Below are 17,164 nucleotides of genomic sequence, written 5' to 3'. Positions count from 1 at the left end.
GAATGAAATTCTTTGTGCTTTTCCATAATTGCATTGAAATCGGGAAAAAAATTTCTCATTATCAATCTTAGGTCCGATTCAACATTAAGACGATTTCACTTTAAGGTTTTAATCCTGTAAAGATCAGAAAAGGTCTGCTCACATAAGTAAATGGTAGGGAAAGGCATCAAATATTGTAATGCCTTTTTAGACAACTCTTTATACTCACAGCACGCACGTGATCAAAAGTTACGAAGTTCATTTTCAATGAACATATTTTGAAAGGGGTTTCTCATCGTATGTTTTAGAAACCCCAGAGTTGGGGAGGGGGGCTTGACGTTTATAAGCATAGGAATGACAAACATTTACTCCTTAAAAAAAAGAAAGAAAAAGAAATCTGGAATTGGTGATAGTGGTGGGAGTTTTCCGCCACTTGAAGATGAAATCCATGAAATTCCGAGGTGTCATGAAGTTAATGTACAACTGCTTTTGAAAAAGTGTCTTAACAGAGAAGTAATTTCTCTCACTTGAAGTAGTCCTATATAACGGTTGACCAGCTTGAGGGCAGAAATTTAGTGAAGTAGGTAAATATTTAAATTTACAAACTTAGGTATAATTTATAATTGCTTTCTTTTTAGTAATTAAAAAAAAAATACTTCTTGCATAACGCTGAGGGTTCCATTTTATTAAAACACATTTCAAATTTTAGGCGTCCCGGACCCGCTGGCTAGGTCTCGCGGACCCGCAGGGGTTTGTGGACTCCACTGTGAGAACCACTGATTTAGAGTAACGCAAAGATTGGAAAAGTGACTTACTGGACCGAGACTCGAAACCGGGAGCTTTGGCAGACCGTGCCGATGCGTTAACCATTATGTCATCAAGTCTGCTTTCCAGAATAGCCACTCATTCTCTCACTCTGGAGGTCGGTACTTTCCTCCACTGGGACCACGTGGATTGTACCACAGTCCCCTGTTGTGATTGCACAGTCCCGTGTGCATATACCGAGCACCATATGACGGTTGTGATATCATATATATTAATGCAAGGAGAAACAACCGATTTTTTTTTATTTTACACACTAAATCCTCTATATGTGTGAATTCTAAAGCAAAGAATTTTTTTTTTTTTTTTTTACTATATATATGACAACCGTCATAAGGTGATCGGTATACGGACACAGGATTGTCCAATCACAACAGGGGTCTGTGGTACAACCCATGTGCTCCGGTTCTAATGATTTTGTTTATATTTCATAGATCTTTTTTTTTTTTTTTTTTTTTTTTTTCAAAACAACCCCTTTATGTGGTATAAGTTATTTCTTTGGGAAAAATCGAAAAAGGAACGTTTAACCTTGAGGGTATTTTTTTTTTTTTTTTTTGGATGATTTTTGGAAAAAACGACTTAGGCTATTTTGTTCATATTTAATAAATAAATATTTCATTATTATTTCTATAATGTTGCACAAATCACTTCCAATGAGAATATCCACAAGAGGAAGTTTACTATTTTTTTCGCGATTTTGAAAAATAGCACTCATGCGACTTTTAATTTTAGAAATAATTTTTCATTAATAACCTAACATATAGCGTAAGTCATTTCTAATAGAGAGACCTACAAAGGGTAGTTTACTTTTGGGAATGTGTTTTCTTTGGATAATGCTTTCAGAAAACATATTATGATTTTGTTCGTATTTCGCAAGAAAAAGTTTCATTAATAACTGTAGTAAAACATTATTAACTTTTAGGAATTGTTGCGGGAAAGTTTCCTGCAGCGGTCCGTACATTTTTATTATATGTGAGAAAGCGATTTAGGCAGATCTCAACTTTAAGAAAATCCCAATTTGGGGGAGCACTTTGAGGAAACTAATTTCAAGGTATCTTATGGATATTGGCAATACAAAACCTAACTAAATATAAAACCGTGGGGCACTCATGTAAAAAATATCGAAATATAATTCTTGTAAACTCAATAATTAAGTAGAGGTACTGAAAATATCTTAGATAAACAAAGTTATCGTTTTATTGCCAATATAAATATTATGTAGAATAGAAATGTTTACTTATTTACTAATTGTAGCTCTAGGATACATATTGAGCAAGTTAGAAAGAGGGAGCAAAGAGTTTTCCAAATTGTTTCGATGCTCTCCTATATCTTTTTTAGCGCAGTTGATGACGTTGAAAAAGCTGACAGGGAGCATCGAAACAGTTTAGAGAAAGCTTTATTATCCGGAAACAAGGTAAGTTGTTTTTATATCTAGTTACCAGTGGCGTATTTACGATTTTGTTTCGGAGGGGGTTTGCTAACTTCAGTCCTGGAAATGTGAAAATTGTGCAAGATATTTCATTTACTTTAATATAGTAAATAAAATTTCGGGGGGGGGGGCTTAAGCCCGAAAGCCACCCCCTAAATACGCCACTGCTAGTTACTATTTATTTTGTTTTTGATCTGTTTACTGTTGTCTAAATTCATGATTAACCTATATGTCATTTTCATAAGCGATCAACAGTTTTAGTTTCTGTCATGGTTCTTGAAAGGAATATAGACATAAAAATAAAGTTTCTACTTTGCAGTTCACATTTGGTAAAAGGATATATATATATATATATATATATATATATATATATATATATATATATATATATATATATATATATATATATATATATATATATATATATATATATCCTTTGTCTCAACATTTGAAAAAATACATAATTTGCTTATATAATCGTATTCAAATTTGTTTTATTATAGATAAAAGTATTATTAATTCACATACTCATTTAGTTGGGTCAGTAATGTACCTGTAGTGCTTGAAGTGAGAAGAAAAACTAAATGGAAAAATGTATTTTTGTTGAAATGGATTTGCAAAAACTTCGTAAGAGAGATAGATATTTACTGTGTTTATTCTACAACATGATCTTCATAGTACAGCTATAATGAGTATTGAAACGAAATCTTATCAAGTTAGCTACGAGCCCCTCCGCTTTCCTGGCTCAGGAAGACGCATGTTCAATTCCCGGTGGGAGATAAGAACGCACTACGATGGTTCGGATTCCACTTTAATCTGTAAGTCCACGTCCCATATATTCTTGACGCTGAAAATGGAAGGAAAACTTCAACAAACAACGCTCAAGTTCTGTAAGTTACCTGAACAATAACATATGTCATTAGCGTCATTCCTTTAAAAAACTGTTGGTTGGTTGTTGACAGTTGTTATTCAGCATAAGGTAATATAAGAAATGGGTTTATTTATTTATTTAATATACAACACAACAAGCTTAATGCCCAATCATACTATTGTGTACTACAGTAAATGTTACATACATAAAATTCTTAATTATTTCTATAGATTTAAGTCCCTGATTCCCAACGCAGGGCACAATTTTAGTATTTAAGGGAGGCAATTCGAGAACTTAGCTATGTTAAACAATTTATAAAATAGAAAAATATATCAGAAATTCCTTGTTAAAAATTATATGAAAAATAAACATTTTTCTTTTTCTTTTTAAGAGACATTTATATATTTGATTAGTGTGGAGTATTGTACTGTATGGGTCGTTAGAAACATGGATATTACACAAAAATGATGGAAAACGACTGGAACCTTTCGAAATGTGGGTGTGGAGAAGAATGGAGAGAATTAGTTGGGTAGAGCGGAAAACAAATGAGAGGCTGTTAGAAATGGTAGGGGAGAAAATAACAATTTTAGATATTATTAAGAAGAGGAAGAGAAACTGATTCGGACATTGGGTAAGAAGGAACTTTATCATGAGGGACGTGCTAGAGGGTTGGTGGCAGGAAAGAGACGGAGAGGACGAAGAAGACTACAATTAATGGACTATATCAAAACAGAAAAATGGTACGTGAAGACGAAGAGGTTAACGGAAGACCGTGGAGCATGGTAGCTTCTAAGTTGATGCAAGTGGTCTGTCAATAATGGCAGAACACCTATGATGATAATGATATATATTTGATGAGAAGGTGAAGAATCCTTTAATTTACAATTTTACAACCGGATTGGATTTTCTACTCATAAATTGTATTTACAATTAAAATACTGTGAATTATAACAATGATTATAAAATTCTGTAATAGGAGAAAACAATATACAAATAATTTCGAATCAGAAAAACCTAATTCGACTCCTAAATCATAAATTAAAAGTTCGTCACTATCTCTCTTATTTTTAAATAAATGTATACACCTCTCTCTCTTAAAAAAATAAAAATTATTAATTCTTTCTGTTATTTTTAGCAGTGAATTTATATAGACACCTAATAACCAATGTGGTAATATTTTCAAGAAAGAAAAAAATACAATCTTGATTTTATTTTAATTATTTCTGCTTTAAATATTTCTTTGCTTTTGTTTTTATTTATTTTTGTTTTTGTAAACTACCATACCTTAGTATCTTACTAGTTTTACTTGCATTTATTTCTTTCAGTCACCAGTGCCGTGCCGTTAAAAATCAGCGCCCAGGGCGTGTATACGATGGCACCCCCGTACATATGAGTGAGGTCGATAGACCAGCCGCAAAACGCCACCACGGTTCGTGCAAGCATAAGAATTTTTTTTTAAAATGAACCCTGCTTTTCCTTGACTTTGAGCACTTTTTGTTACTTTTTTCCTTCCATTTTATACATGTGTACATGCATTTTCCTCGCATGAGTAACATTTTCCTCTCTGTTTTTTCTTTTCTTCTTTTCTTTTCTTTTTCTCCCGAATTTTGCGCCCCCTTACTTCGGCGCCCGGGGCCGTTGCCCACTCGCTTTCTCCCATAGTACGGCACTGTCAGTCACAAAGCCTTTGAATAAAATTAATAGTGTAAAGAAGAAAAAAAAATTGACACTAAGGGAACACCATGATTTTCGAGAGAGCTAAGTGGGACATGGCCAACCACTGGGCTAAGTTTAACGTAAGATTTAAGTCATGTGTTCTCTCATGGTAATCGAGCTTATGTCTCCTGTTCTAGAAGTTTAAAACTAGCCATTTCATCACTAGGAAGTTCTATCTAGAAATAAATGTTTCAAAAAACAAATAATGTCAAACTTTTTAGGAAAGTTCTCATATTATATCTACACAAGTTGGTTTTATCTATAATTTACATATTAAAATGCTAGATTTATATATAAGAAAAGTGGTCAAGAAAAGTTTATATGTTTGTGGTCAACTCTTTTGACAAGGATATCTCGGAAACCACAAGCTCTAGAAAGATGCTGTTTTTACTGATCGATTGCAAATTTTATGTAGACTGTTCAGCTCTAATTAAGTATTTAGAAAAACGGCGTTATTTCTTTATTACATTTTTTAGGGTTACACAGGAAGTGTTGAGATTTCAAAGAAGTAAAGCATCATATCCTACAAGTTACACATCTCAACACCACACATTTGTATACGGAATTAGTATATCTCTCCGGCGTTTGTTTCATGGCCAAATGATAATGAAAAACGAAGGATAACCATTTCTCCAGTCTAATATGAATCTTTATTGTTTGGAGTGTTTTGCCCAATGACGACCATGTATCACTGACTTTACAATTAATTGTGTGTGTAATGTAGTTGCTTATAACATAATGCATGTAAGAAGAAAGATAACACTGATCATACATGAATTAGAAACTCCAACCGGAAGTACACACAAATCTTGCAAACGGTGCGAGATATTTGAAAAAATACTCGAAAAAAATCTCTCCTTTATGGTATCCCTTACCGATTTTTTTTTTATTTTTTTTTTTTATCAAGACGTCTTTCACTTGTGTTTGTAAAGGGACACGTACACATGCTGAAGAAGATTCATGTTCATATGTGAATGTTGCGCTGTGTAGAGAGCGCAGGTTCAGCTAGTTACTCTATAAAAATAAATTGTACCGTTCTATGATTGTTTCATTTTCATGTTACATTTTTAAATTAAAACTAAAAAGTACCGATCCATAATACTTAAGAGGATGGTACACGAAAAACATTAAAGGACTATATTTAACAGCTGCAAGTGAATAATTTCATCTCATCTGCTCTATTTCAAGCACTTAATATTTAAAAAAAATAGAAGAGGAAAATGAGATTAGCACAAATTCTCACACGAAGAAATAAGTAAAAGAAAAAAAATCTTATAATTTAAACCCCCCACAATTATTGAAAGGAAATCCAACAGGTTATTAACAGTATAAAGAAAAAAAAACATATAAACAATAATATAAAACAAAGACGAAAACAGCGCGAATCCTGCGCTGTAATCAGTACAAAGGTTTAAAAGAACAAAACCAAAGCAAAGCATTCAAAAGCCAAAAACGTAACACGTGAAAAGAAAGAGCTGAAAAACAAGAGAAAAGGAAAGCAGCATGGCAGAAGCAGCAGAGAAAGATGAAAGACGAAGAGCGCAACCAGAAGAGTAAATTTGTTGGCAGTGATTACAGCGTTTACCTGCTTCAGCCAGCTTTCACATTTCGCTCTGCTGTTGCTACAAGGATCGCAATCCCGTGAATTAACTTCCTGCTGACAGCGGTGGGCCAGGGACACAGTGACTTCTACACTAAGATCAGGTTGAACGGGGATCAAGCGGAGGGTGGAATGGCACTCCACTTCGGCGAGAGATTGTTCAATCATGATACTCACCAGTTGAGCAGCCAGTTTCTTCGTACCGGTACCAGTCTGCTCAGCGTCAACGATTCTTCGAGCGACTTCGAGACACAGTTTCTCCGGCCACGTTCGCTCGGTCATGCTTAACGAGCGCGGCACTTTTCCTTCCGCTGGTTCTTGCGCCGTACCAGCAAATTTTATTGCATGTAATTTGGAGTCGGCATTCATCCCTTCAATACCTATCGCCACATTAGCATAGGAGTCACTCAGAGTCCGTTTTAATAAGTGTTTCGCAAACTGGAAGACAGCCAAATCACGTGATTCCAATTCTCGTTGTTCAGGGTCATCTAACCAATGGCCAAACTGCTCGTACAGATCTTCTAGATCTAAAAATTAAAAAGTATTACTCATAAGAGATTTTATATAAATATTTAATATATATTATATATATGAAATAAATAAAATATTTCAGTTTAACGTCCTACAATTATGCCCTTTAGGCTAAGGAAGACGATGATTAAGGCAAGTGAATGATGATGGAAGAATTGATGGAATGAGAAAGTGGGAGGAAACGGGAGTACACCAAGGAAACCCAAGAGCACGACATTGTCCACCACAAAACTTACTTGCCCGGGATCAAACCACGAACTTCACGCATCAGAGGTAAACGCTCTATCAGTGAGCCACCGTGCCCCCTTATTAATATCTATCTATCTATATCTTTGCTGCAACTGCCGGTAGCGCTTGTGGTGGCTTGTTTCTGAACTAGTAGTCAAAATTTGATGTATTTTGCTACAAAATGACACCAAAACTATGTCTGTAAGATAAACGAATCAATCAATATGAGTTTTCAAAGTTGCGAAGTCCCTTTTGATACATCGTGTATAATTTTTTTAGCCTATATATGTACTTAATATTATAATACTGGATTAATTATTATACAACTTCATATTACAATAACTGAGGTAAAACACACATGTTTCCAAAACCTGGAAATTTTAAAATTTGTTCAATATTGCGAAACTATGATACACAATGTTCAAGTTAAAAACTAAATTGTACGTTTCCAACATTCATAGAAAAATTTACCTCATATCGATATTGAATCATTAGCTTTCGAATAATATACATTTGTACGGGCACATTATTCGAGAAAGTCTGGTTAAGTTAAACAAATAAATAATACAGCGAAAAAAATAAACAGAATCCATTCTAGCAAAGTTTCAGGAACTGTAACATCACATACTTGTAACATTTAAATGAATGGTTACCACTTTTTCACTTGGACAATGTTAGTTCCTTGCCACTGATTTCATATATTAAAATTACTATATGTAAAAAATGAGACAAATGCAGCGATGCCAACATCTATTATCTATCTATCTATCTATCTATCTATCTATCTATCTATCTATCTATATATATATATATATATATATATATATATATATATATATATATATGACTTTTATTAGTTTCTTGCCTGTATCCTTCAAATGTGGGTAATCTTTGGTGACGTGGGTTGTTTAGTTATATTTGGTTATTCTTCAATTTATTTTGATTGTTTTTTTATTTACTTATTTTAGATAATAGTATATAATTAGACCTGTACATTTAGTTGGATCAAAAAGAAAAAGAAAGAAAAAACTTGTATGAATAGAAATTGGCCATATCTTTTTATACATCCTATATTTATAAATAAGAACACCACTGGAAGTGTTAATCATACGTTTTACTGTTTTCTTTAATTGCAGGAATTTTATCTAGTCGAAAAAAGTCAGATTAATCATTCAAAAGCATTAGTTGCAACTTCACAACGTTCCAGAACCCTTTGGGCTCCATCATCAGGTGTGGGGATTAAAACAAAAGTAAAAATATCCTTAAAAACGTATGGGATACTTAGCTTTATTCTCTAATTTCTATACATAGAAGTCAGTGTCTACATTGTTGTTTACATTATGTCTTACGTACAGGCATCTGAAGAGCGTAATCTAGTTTCCGATGCAGCTCTGTCTTCGGAAGAGTCTTTAAGTTAGCGAGCTGAGTACTCCACATGTTTTTGGGTCAAAAGATCCAACATATTTCAGTCAAAAATTTTCTTGTATGCCTTATATCTGGAAGACTATTTATAGTGTAGCAAAACCCAAAATATCACTTAATTCAGTATGTGCTTATTCCGTAGAAAATACAAAAACTCGATTTAGGAGCCATTCGAAAATTTTGAGGACCCTGACCCAAAAATTAATTATTGGACCATAATTTTGTAGGCCTTATATCTGGAGAACTACATACAGTGTAGAAAAACCAAAACTATCACTTATTCAGTATGATGTGCTTATTCCATAGAAAATACGAAAACTCACTTTAGGGTCCGTTCGAAAATTTTGTGGTCCCTGATCCAAGATCCAATATATTTCATTCAGTCAAAAATTTTCTTGTACGCCTTAGATTTGAAGAACTAAATACAGTATAGCCAAACCGAAACTATCATTTAACTCAGTATGATATGCTTATTCCGTAGAAAATAGGAAAACTCGATTTGGGGGCCGTTCAAAAATTTTATAGCCCCTGATCCAAAAACTAATTGGCCAAAATTGTAGTCTTTTGATGCATTTTTTTGATCATTCCTAAAATTCTTGGCGAAGATCGCAATCTTTTGACCCATTTTTTTTAAATCATTCTTAAAACTCTTGTTATCAATACTTTAACTTACCTTTCAATTCTTTCAACTCATAAGAAAGCCCGATTCGTTCCGAAGCTTAGTGAAATTGTAACGTGCACTTTTGAATGATAAATGTGAATTTTTCAAAGAACAATTTAGCGTTTAGTTCTTTAAGAAGGTATTTTAATCTACCTATATAATTCTTGCATTTCATGTATAATTTTTGTAAAATATCTTAATGTACTATGTCATTGTTTCCTCAACGGTTGCAACAAAATGAAAATCAAATTAAAAAATCATATTGGGGTAATTCAATTTATTTTACATTATTCTTACGTATCTGTTACCAATTAACTACATTACCTTAATTTTGCGGGGTTCCTACAGGTCAAAAAATCAGGGAAATCAGGAAAAACTCAGAGACAATGATGCAGGTCAGGGGAACTCAGGGAAAAGACTAGAAATCAGGGAATGTCAGGGAAATTTTACAAAATATATTTTTTCTAACATTAATTCTACACCAATTTCAGCTTAATCAACCATTAATGACCATAGTATGAAACGTTGCTTAGATTTTTATGAGTGGTAATTGGAATGTACATATGAGCAATTGATTATTATTTGTCTTTATAGAATAAATGTTCTCATATATAAATATTCACCATTATTTATTCCTTATTTATATGTCAACGTTACCCGACATCTGTCATGAAAGTCAGGGAATTTTCTGCCAAAGGTCAGGGAAGGTCAGGGAGAAGTCAGGGAAATAGATTTCTCCAGATGAGCAGGAACCCTGAAAAAACAACAATTAAGAATCCATTTACCTGAACTGTATTCCGTGCTGAAGCTATATCTAGAGGAGTCTCCTGTCTCTTTTCGTGAAAGACTTCGTTTAGTCCGGAAGTTACGTATCCATTCGCGCTCGTGTTCCAAACCATCCCGAAAAAAGTCATCATCTTCCAAATCATCATCCAGCATAAAGCCTCTAGAACCACCTCGGCGTACCCTAAACAAAGGAAACAACTACTTAAGCGTTTGAAGGGGAAAAGATATACCACACAAACCGAGAACAGAATTTACAAATGTAGAAAACGGAAGTTCTTGCGTTTTGAAGAGCCGCAGAAAAAAAAGTAGGTATAAGGAAGTAACACAAAGCCAAATGAAGATATTTACGTAGCATGCTTATCAGAAAGGTAAGACGAGTAATTTTACTTAGAAATAATAGGTCCTTACACTTTGTCTTTCGAGTCGAAAATATGACCGGTCCTTTTCACCTTTGGATCCGGAGGTTTATGCGCTGTTACTTAGAGAAAAAGTCTATCGAAATTGAACAAAATGTCAGATATATAAAACAAATAGTCGTTAGAGCAGCGTTTCCCAAACTGTGGTCTGTGGATAATACTGGTCCTTGAGGTCTGTACTTTCAATCTTATTACATTGAACATCAGTCCAGAAAAGAATAAACAAACAAACAAATAAATAAATAAATAAATAAATAAATAATAAATGAATTGCGTTTCAAACTATAGTTGACAATCTTAAACAAGAATAACTTATAAAAATTACAGTTTATATTGGTAAAGATTTTATAAATGAAAGATTTTTCTTGATAGCTTACAAATATTAATAGAAAAATTATATATATATTTGTAGCAATACGAACATTAAACTAAGGAAATTATATGTAATACTATTTCAGAACCTAAGTACGCTATTAACCTATACACATGCATAAAACAAAACAGATACACACATACACACACACACACACATAGAAAAAGACAAATTTGCTTTTGAAGGGGATAAGGATAGGGTGGTCTGTATCGCATTATGACTAATAAAGGTGGTCCCCAGTTGAAAAAAGTTTGAGAAATGTTGCCTTAGAGGATTTCAGGATAGAAAATATCGTTTTATGTACTTACTACATCCTCGATAGTCTAGTAGACTCAAATTCATAAATGTAGTTAAGAGCCTAACATACTAAAAATAATACAAAATTTACATTTTACTTTTGTTTGCTTATTCGTAAGTGAAAGGAGATAATAAAATGCAACTTACCAAATCATAGATAATGTTATTCTACAACAAAAAATATGAACCTGAAGAATTTTCAGAGTTGCCATCTATAGAAATTACACTGTTGCCAGAATAACATTTCCTCCAAAATTTAAGTTAAGGCAGCGACTAGGGGAACAAACTCAACTGCATTTGATTACGTATCATATCGTCTTGAAATCCTGTGACTACTTTTTAAATAATAATTGTATTTAATTTGTAATAAATAAAATAGTTTTAACATATACTTATTAAAATTAAATAATAATGTTATTTATTATTTAATTTTATCTCCTTACACTTATGAAAAACAAGCAAAAGAAGAATGGTAAATTTTGTATAATTTTTAGTATGTCAGGTTCTTAATAATAATAATAAAATAATAAAATAATAATAATAATAATAATAATAATAATAATAATAATAATAATAATAATAATAATAATAATAATAATAATAATAAAGAAACATGAGGTCCGAATTCAGAAAGTATGTAAATATGTGCGGATAGGTAGAGGGAAGTATTCCTTACCTCACAAGTTTGAAATGTTCATATGAACATGGGTCGAAACATCTTTAATTTTAGGTATATTCAGTTGTTCCGTACTCTTGTGAACAACCAACTCCACTGGATATCACGCACATAGAACCTCTCAAAAGAAGATTGGAGGGCCAATTTTGTAGATGACACGAACAAGGGAGACACATGAAGCCACATATAGTTAGATGGCAGTGTACATCAAAGTTTTTTTTTTTTTTTTTTTTCGTAAATGGTCTGTTTAATTAAGAAATAAATCTGGATAGAATATAGTTGATCAAACGGAACTGAGTCGGTTCATTACACACCTCGTACTTACAGTCATGCTGACCAGAACATGAATGTAAAATTCACGTTCCAGTGTTGTACGAGGTAACAATTCAAGACGTGTCAATAATGGAAGATGCAGACGACAATAGCTCCACGACTATTAATCCCATGCATTGACCTTTTCTTTATGTAGAATTAGTTTAATTGTCTTCATACACTAATGTCCATCAACATTGTTCAACTTTTGTGTGTTATCTATGCTTTTCTGTGATATGTTACAACGAGATACTTTGTATCGTTTAATAATTACTTGTACCTTGGGCAGAAAGTGCTCATACTCAAGCACTATACTTGAGATAATGTCAATTTAAAATAACAGAAGAAGAATGTTTTTGATATATGTAAAAAATATACATTATTGTATAATTGGTTGCTACGTAGCTATTTATGGATACCTAATCAACACGTATGTTTGTAAGACAGTTTTGAGTGAAAATACATTAAAAGAGTATCAACTAATAAACCATTTAATACCGATCATCGACTTGTAATTTCGATAGAAAAGGTGAGAATAATATTGTATATAATTATGGAAGATATTTTTATGTGTAAACGATTGCTGCCACACAAGATTCACTGATATCATTAGCCGAACCAGGGTTAACGACTACCTTCGGTGTGTCGTTGTAAAATTTTTGGTTTACCTCACCCGGGAACTTTGTAAATTCTTACCCTGAAGTATAAAGTAAGGGTGAATTTACTTATGTAAGAAGGTTCATGACTACGAACTTTACTATACTTCGAAGTGGTAAAATAATCACAAGAAAAATGATGATCTGTGAGGTAATGGAAAAAGAAACTGGTGACAGAGATAACGGAGAACAAAATACAGCTCCCGTTGTACCCGAAATGTCATCGTTAGAAGACAAAATCTTAATGGCTTTACAGAGACAAGAACAACGATTGGAACAAAGTTTAGCCCAGATGTCGGAAAATTTAAAGCAGACTTCCAGTAAACAGTATGAAGAATTAAAGCAGACTTCCAGTAAACAGTACGAGGAATTAAGTAAACGATTGGAATAGACATCCGGAGAGACGAAACAATCTATTATCCAGGCGGTGAGTGATATTACATCACAGTTCGATGAAAAGCTAAGAAGAGTATCTGAAGATTGCCAGGATAATTATAACCATACAATTCAAGAAGTCAACCGTGTAAAAAAGGATTTGGAAGTAATAGAATCTTCTATACGGCAACAAAAGATTCAGGTCACGGATAATTCTACCAAAATACGTGCGAATACTCAGTTGATATCTGCATTACAAGAGGAAATCAGGATGCTACAAATTAAGGACAACGCATACCAAAACAACATGGTTAATGATCATTTGGAGTTCCCTTGTTCACAGGAGATGTCCTCGCAGTCACCTGTAGCAGATCAATGTGAACCTCACATTATCTCATCTTCTAGTAACCCATCCGATGAGGACATTATTTTGGAAGAAATTCATCCAAGAAATACAGATGGGCGTAAAAGAGATGGTGGAACTACACATCATGCAGTAGGTAGGAATTGTCACTCAACACGAACACGGAAAGGTGAAAGAAAGGTAAAGTTAAGTGTAAAGATGAGTGAAATACGTGCGATGAGTAAGTTCAGTGGTAAATGTAACGAAAACGCTACCTCTTTCTTAAAAAAATTTCAGGATGAGTGCAATATAATGTGTATAGATAAATCGCAATATATGAAACTAATCCCTCATTTATTACTCCCACCATGTTCTTTATGGTTTAAAGCAGTACGAGATCACGTCAATACATATGAGGAATTTAAAGCTGCGCTGATTGCAAATTACGAAAATGACTTTTTGCTTGCAAACAGAGATGCCACGATTAGAAATCAACCTTTCAATCCTCGTTTGCACAAATCTGTTGTTGACTTTGTTGTAAATACATATAACGAATTAAAAGTCGTTAATCCGTTGCAATCAGAATCCAGAGTAATTGCATCAATCAGAAATTTGCTACCGTTTAAACTACAACAAATCCTGTTTTCTACCCAGTGTATGAGTTTTAATCATTTATTAATGCTTGTACAATGTTATGAAACTCAATACCACGCTCAGAATCATCAAGCGGGAGTAGGTAAAATTAAAAATAATTCAGATCACTTTGTACCTGTTCGTAATCTAAATATCCGTAAAGCGAACGATACGGAACACAACCTAAATCGAGTGAATTTAAGCAATCCGAACGAACAAAATAGGCAAAGATATGTTGGAAATCCACCTAACCTAATTAATCGTGGCAATCCTTATGTTAGACCATATAACCAAAATAGATTTAAAAATAGACGTAATACATGGCGAAATTCAAGGAATACAGTAAACTACATGGATAGACGTAGTCGTAATTCAAGAGATGGCATTCCGCATCAAAATCAAGAGAATGACACAATTCTTGTACAGAATAACAATACGGGACATAATCACGATTGTGCAGTACAATGCACTTTATTGGAACCATACACGAGTATGAATTTAAACTAACTGCAGCTGATGTGGTAGGGGTTAAACCCATATCAGCTATAGATTCTCATGAACATTTACTTTCAAATTTATGCGATAATGTAAAACCCATATCAGCTATCGATTCTTATTAACCAATGATAATTTTCAAATGATTTTTAATTCTCTTTTGTTAATGTGAAGAATTATAATTCGATTTATAATTGATCAAAGGCAAAGGTTATTTATATTATATGGATTTGTGTTGAGAATTTGTTGTTAAAGATTATGTTAAGAATAAGGTTCATTCTATTAAGTCATTTATCCGACGACTGTCTTTATGCGCTACTATATATATTACCCGAATAAGATTCTTCTATATTCTGATGCCTTATGGATACAATGTATATTTTAAAACATCATCTAACGTAGTTATCATATAATGCGCCCTGGAAAGATCAAATATTATTTTTCTTAACATCACCGTTTTAATAATGATTGAAAATGTTAATCATTGTGATTTATGTTTTTAAAAGGTAATTTGCCTCTTATGATTTTGACTGCGCACCCTTCAGTAATTATATTATTAAGCGACGACGTTTTTGTAATAAAAAGATAAATGATAATGGAATAAAAGATTTATTATAAATGTATTTATATATATATGAAGCTTAAGGAAGATATATATATATATATACAAGGGGCGATCAAAATGTAAAGGACATAAGTAATGTAACATCATTATTTGTAAACGGACCATGGTTCTTAAATATAAAAGTTAAGCTCGCTTGTAACTTTTATATTCAGTCCCATCGTCGGGCGACATTTTTATACAACGAGATACTTTGTATCGTTTAATAATTACTTGTACCTTGGGCAGAAAGTGCTCATACTCAAGCACTATACTTGAGATAATGTCAATTTAAAATAACAGAAGAAGAATGTTTTTGATATATGTAAAAAATATACATTATTGTATAATTGGTTGCTATGTAGCTGTTTATGGATACCTAATCAACACGTATGTTTGTAAGACAGTTTTGAGTGAAAATACATTAAAAGAGTATCAACTAATAAACCATTTAATACCGATCATCGACTTGTAATTTCGATAGAAAAGGTGAGAATAATATTGTATATAATTATGGAAGATATTTTTATGTGTAAACGATTGCTGCCACACAAGATTCACTGATATCATTAGCCGAACCAGGGTTAACGACTACCTTCGGTGTGTCGTTGTAATGTTCATCTTGTATATCATTGAGGAAGGACCCCTACTCCCTTCATCTCAAAATCTAGTTATTAATTAAATCATGTTCATATGGATTTTCACTTGTTTGGATGAGAGGACGACATCTTTCGATACATATTTACATATATGCATACCCTACATTATTTACATAATTAAACTAAAAAATGCTTTCAAAATACTTGCTTTAATATGTAATTTTCCGGCATGACCCATTGAAAGGAATTTATCCTTCTTCGTTCCTAATTTGATTGTTTTTTTAAACGAAACTCTAATTCCTGTTGAATGTGGAAAGTTACAATTTGGCATGACTGTAGTTTTCCGGGACTTACCCACAGGAAAATTGCTAAAACTGAATTATTTTAATTTCTAGTATCTCTGAAGGAGGGGGGGTGCGGGGCTGAAGAAATTTTCCATGTTATTTAAATGAGCCTTTTTTGGACCTATAATCGTATGTTTTAGGTACTTGAAATAAAAACTTCAAAATTCAGTATGCTTGTAAGGTCTCGTTAGTATTATCTAAGTAAATCATCAAAAATGAAACTTTCCAACTCTAGAGTGTTTTTATGGGGAACTGAAAACTCTTTCTCATGTTATTTATATAGGACATCTACACTCCAAAATGTTTAGGCACTCCCTGTAGGGCTACAATGATAAAATTTGGCATGATTGTAGCTTTTTGGGACTAACTGACAGAAAAAAATGCTTAAATTGAATATTTTTTTATTTTTAGGGGGTCTAAAGCGGCGATGAAGAAATTCCCTATGTTATTTAAATGGTTCTTTTTCGACCTATAATCTCATATTTTAGGTACTTGGAATTGGAATAGAAACTTCAAATTCGGTATGCTTGTAAGTTTTTGTTAGCGTTACCTAAGTAATCATCAAAAATAAAAAAATCCAGCTGTAGGGTGGTCTTACGGGGAACTGAGAAAAATCTTTCCCCTGTTATTTATAGGGGCATCTTCTACACCCCAGAATGTTTAGGCACTTCCGGCAGGATTACAATGATGAAATTTGGCATGATTGTATCCTTCTGAGACTAAGTCACTAAAAAATTGCCAAAACTGAATATTTTTTAGTTTTCAGGGGGTCTAAAGGGGGAAGAAGAAATCCCCGTGTTATTTAAATAGGCGTTGTTTTTTGGGGGATGCAAAATCTTATTTTTAGATAGTTGAGATAGGAAAAGGAACTTGAAGTTCGGTAGAATTGTGGGTTTAAAAGATGTAAATCCGTAAGCCGAGCAAATGTGGGGGTCTGTAGGCAAAGCCCCCAGCTTACTTAATTCAGGAAATATTAAGAGAAAATGCAGGAAATGTACT

At 33.0% G+C, this 17,164-nt stretch overlaps 1 protein-coding gene across 4 annotated transcripts in view; it reads right to left on the bottom strand.

Annotated features, from left to right (window-relative positions):
- Window positions 1-17,164, bottom strand: part of LOC145693670 (uncharacterized) — a 288,303-nt gene that overhangs the window by 16,830 nt on the left and 254,309 nt on the right. For 2 of the 4 annotated variants that reach the window (XM_081769905.1, XM_081769906.1), the window contains exons 10-11: window positions 10,045-10,226; window positions 6,403-6,944 (exon numbers count right to left, since the gene is read on the bottom strand). In XM_081769905.1, coding sequence (XP_081626031.1) covers window positions 6,403-6,944; window positions 10,045-10,226 — 724 coding nt within the window. The remainder of the gene's footprint in view (window positions 1-6,402; window positions 6,945-10,044; window positions 10,227-17,164) is intronic. The other 2 variants (XM_081769907.1, XM_081769908.1) reach the window with 1 other exon arrangement.

This window comes from Thermobia domestica, chromosome 8 (assembly GCF_964235325.1).
Source record: "Thermobia domestica chromosome 8, izTheDome1.hap1.1, whole genome shotgun sequence".
Classification (NCBI taxonomy): Eukaryota; Metazoa; Arthropoda; class Insecta; order Zygentoma; family Lepismatidae; genus Thermobia; species Thermobia domestica.
This window is presented reverse-complemented; position numbering and strand designations above follow the sequence as displayed.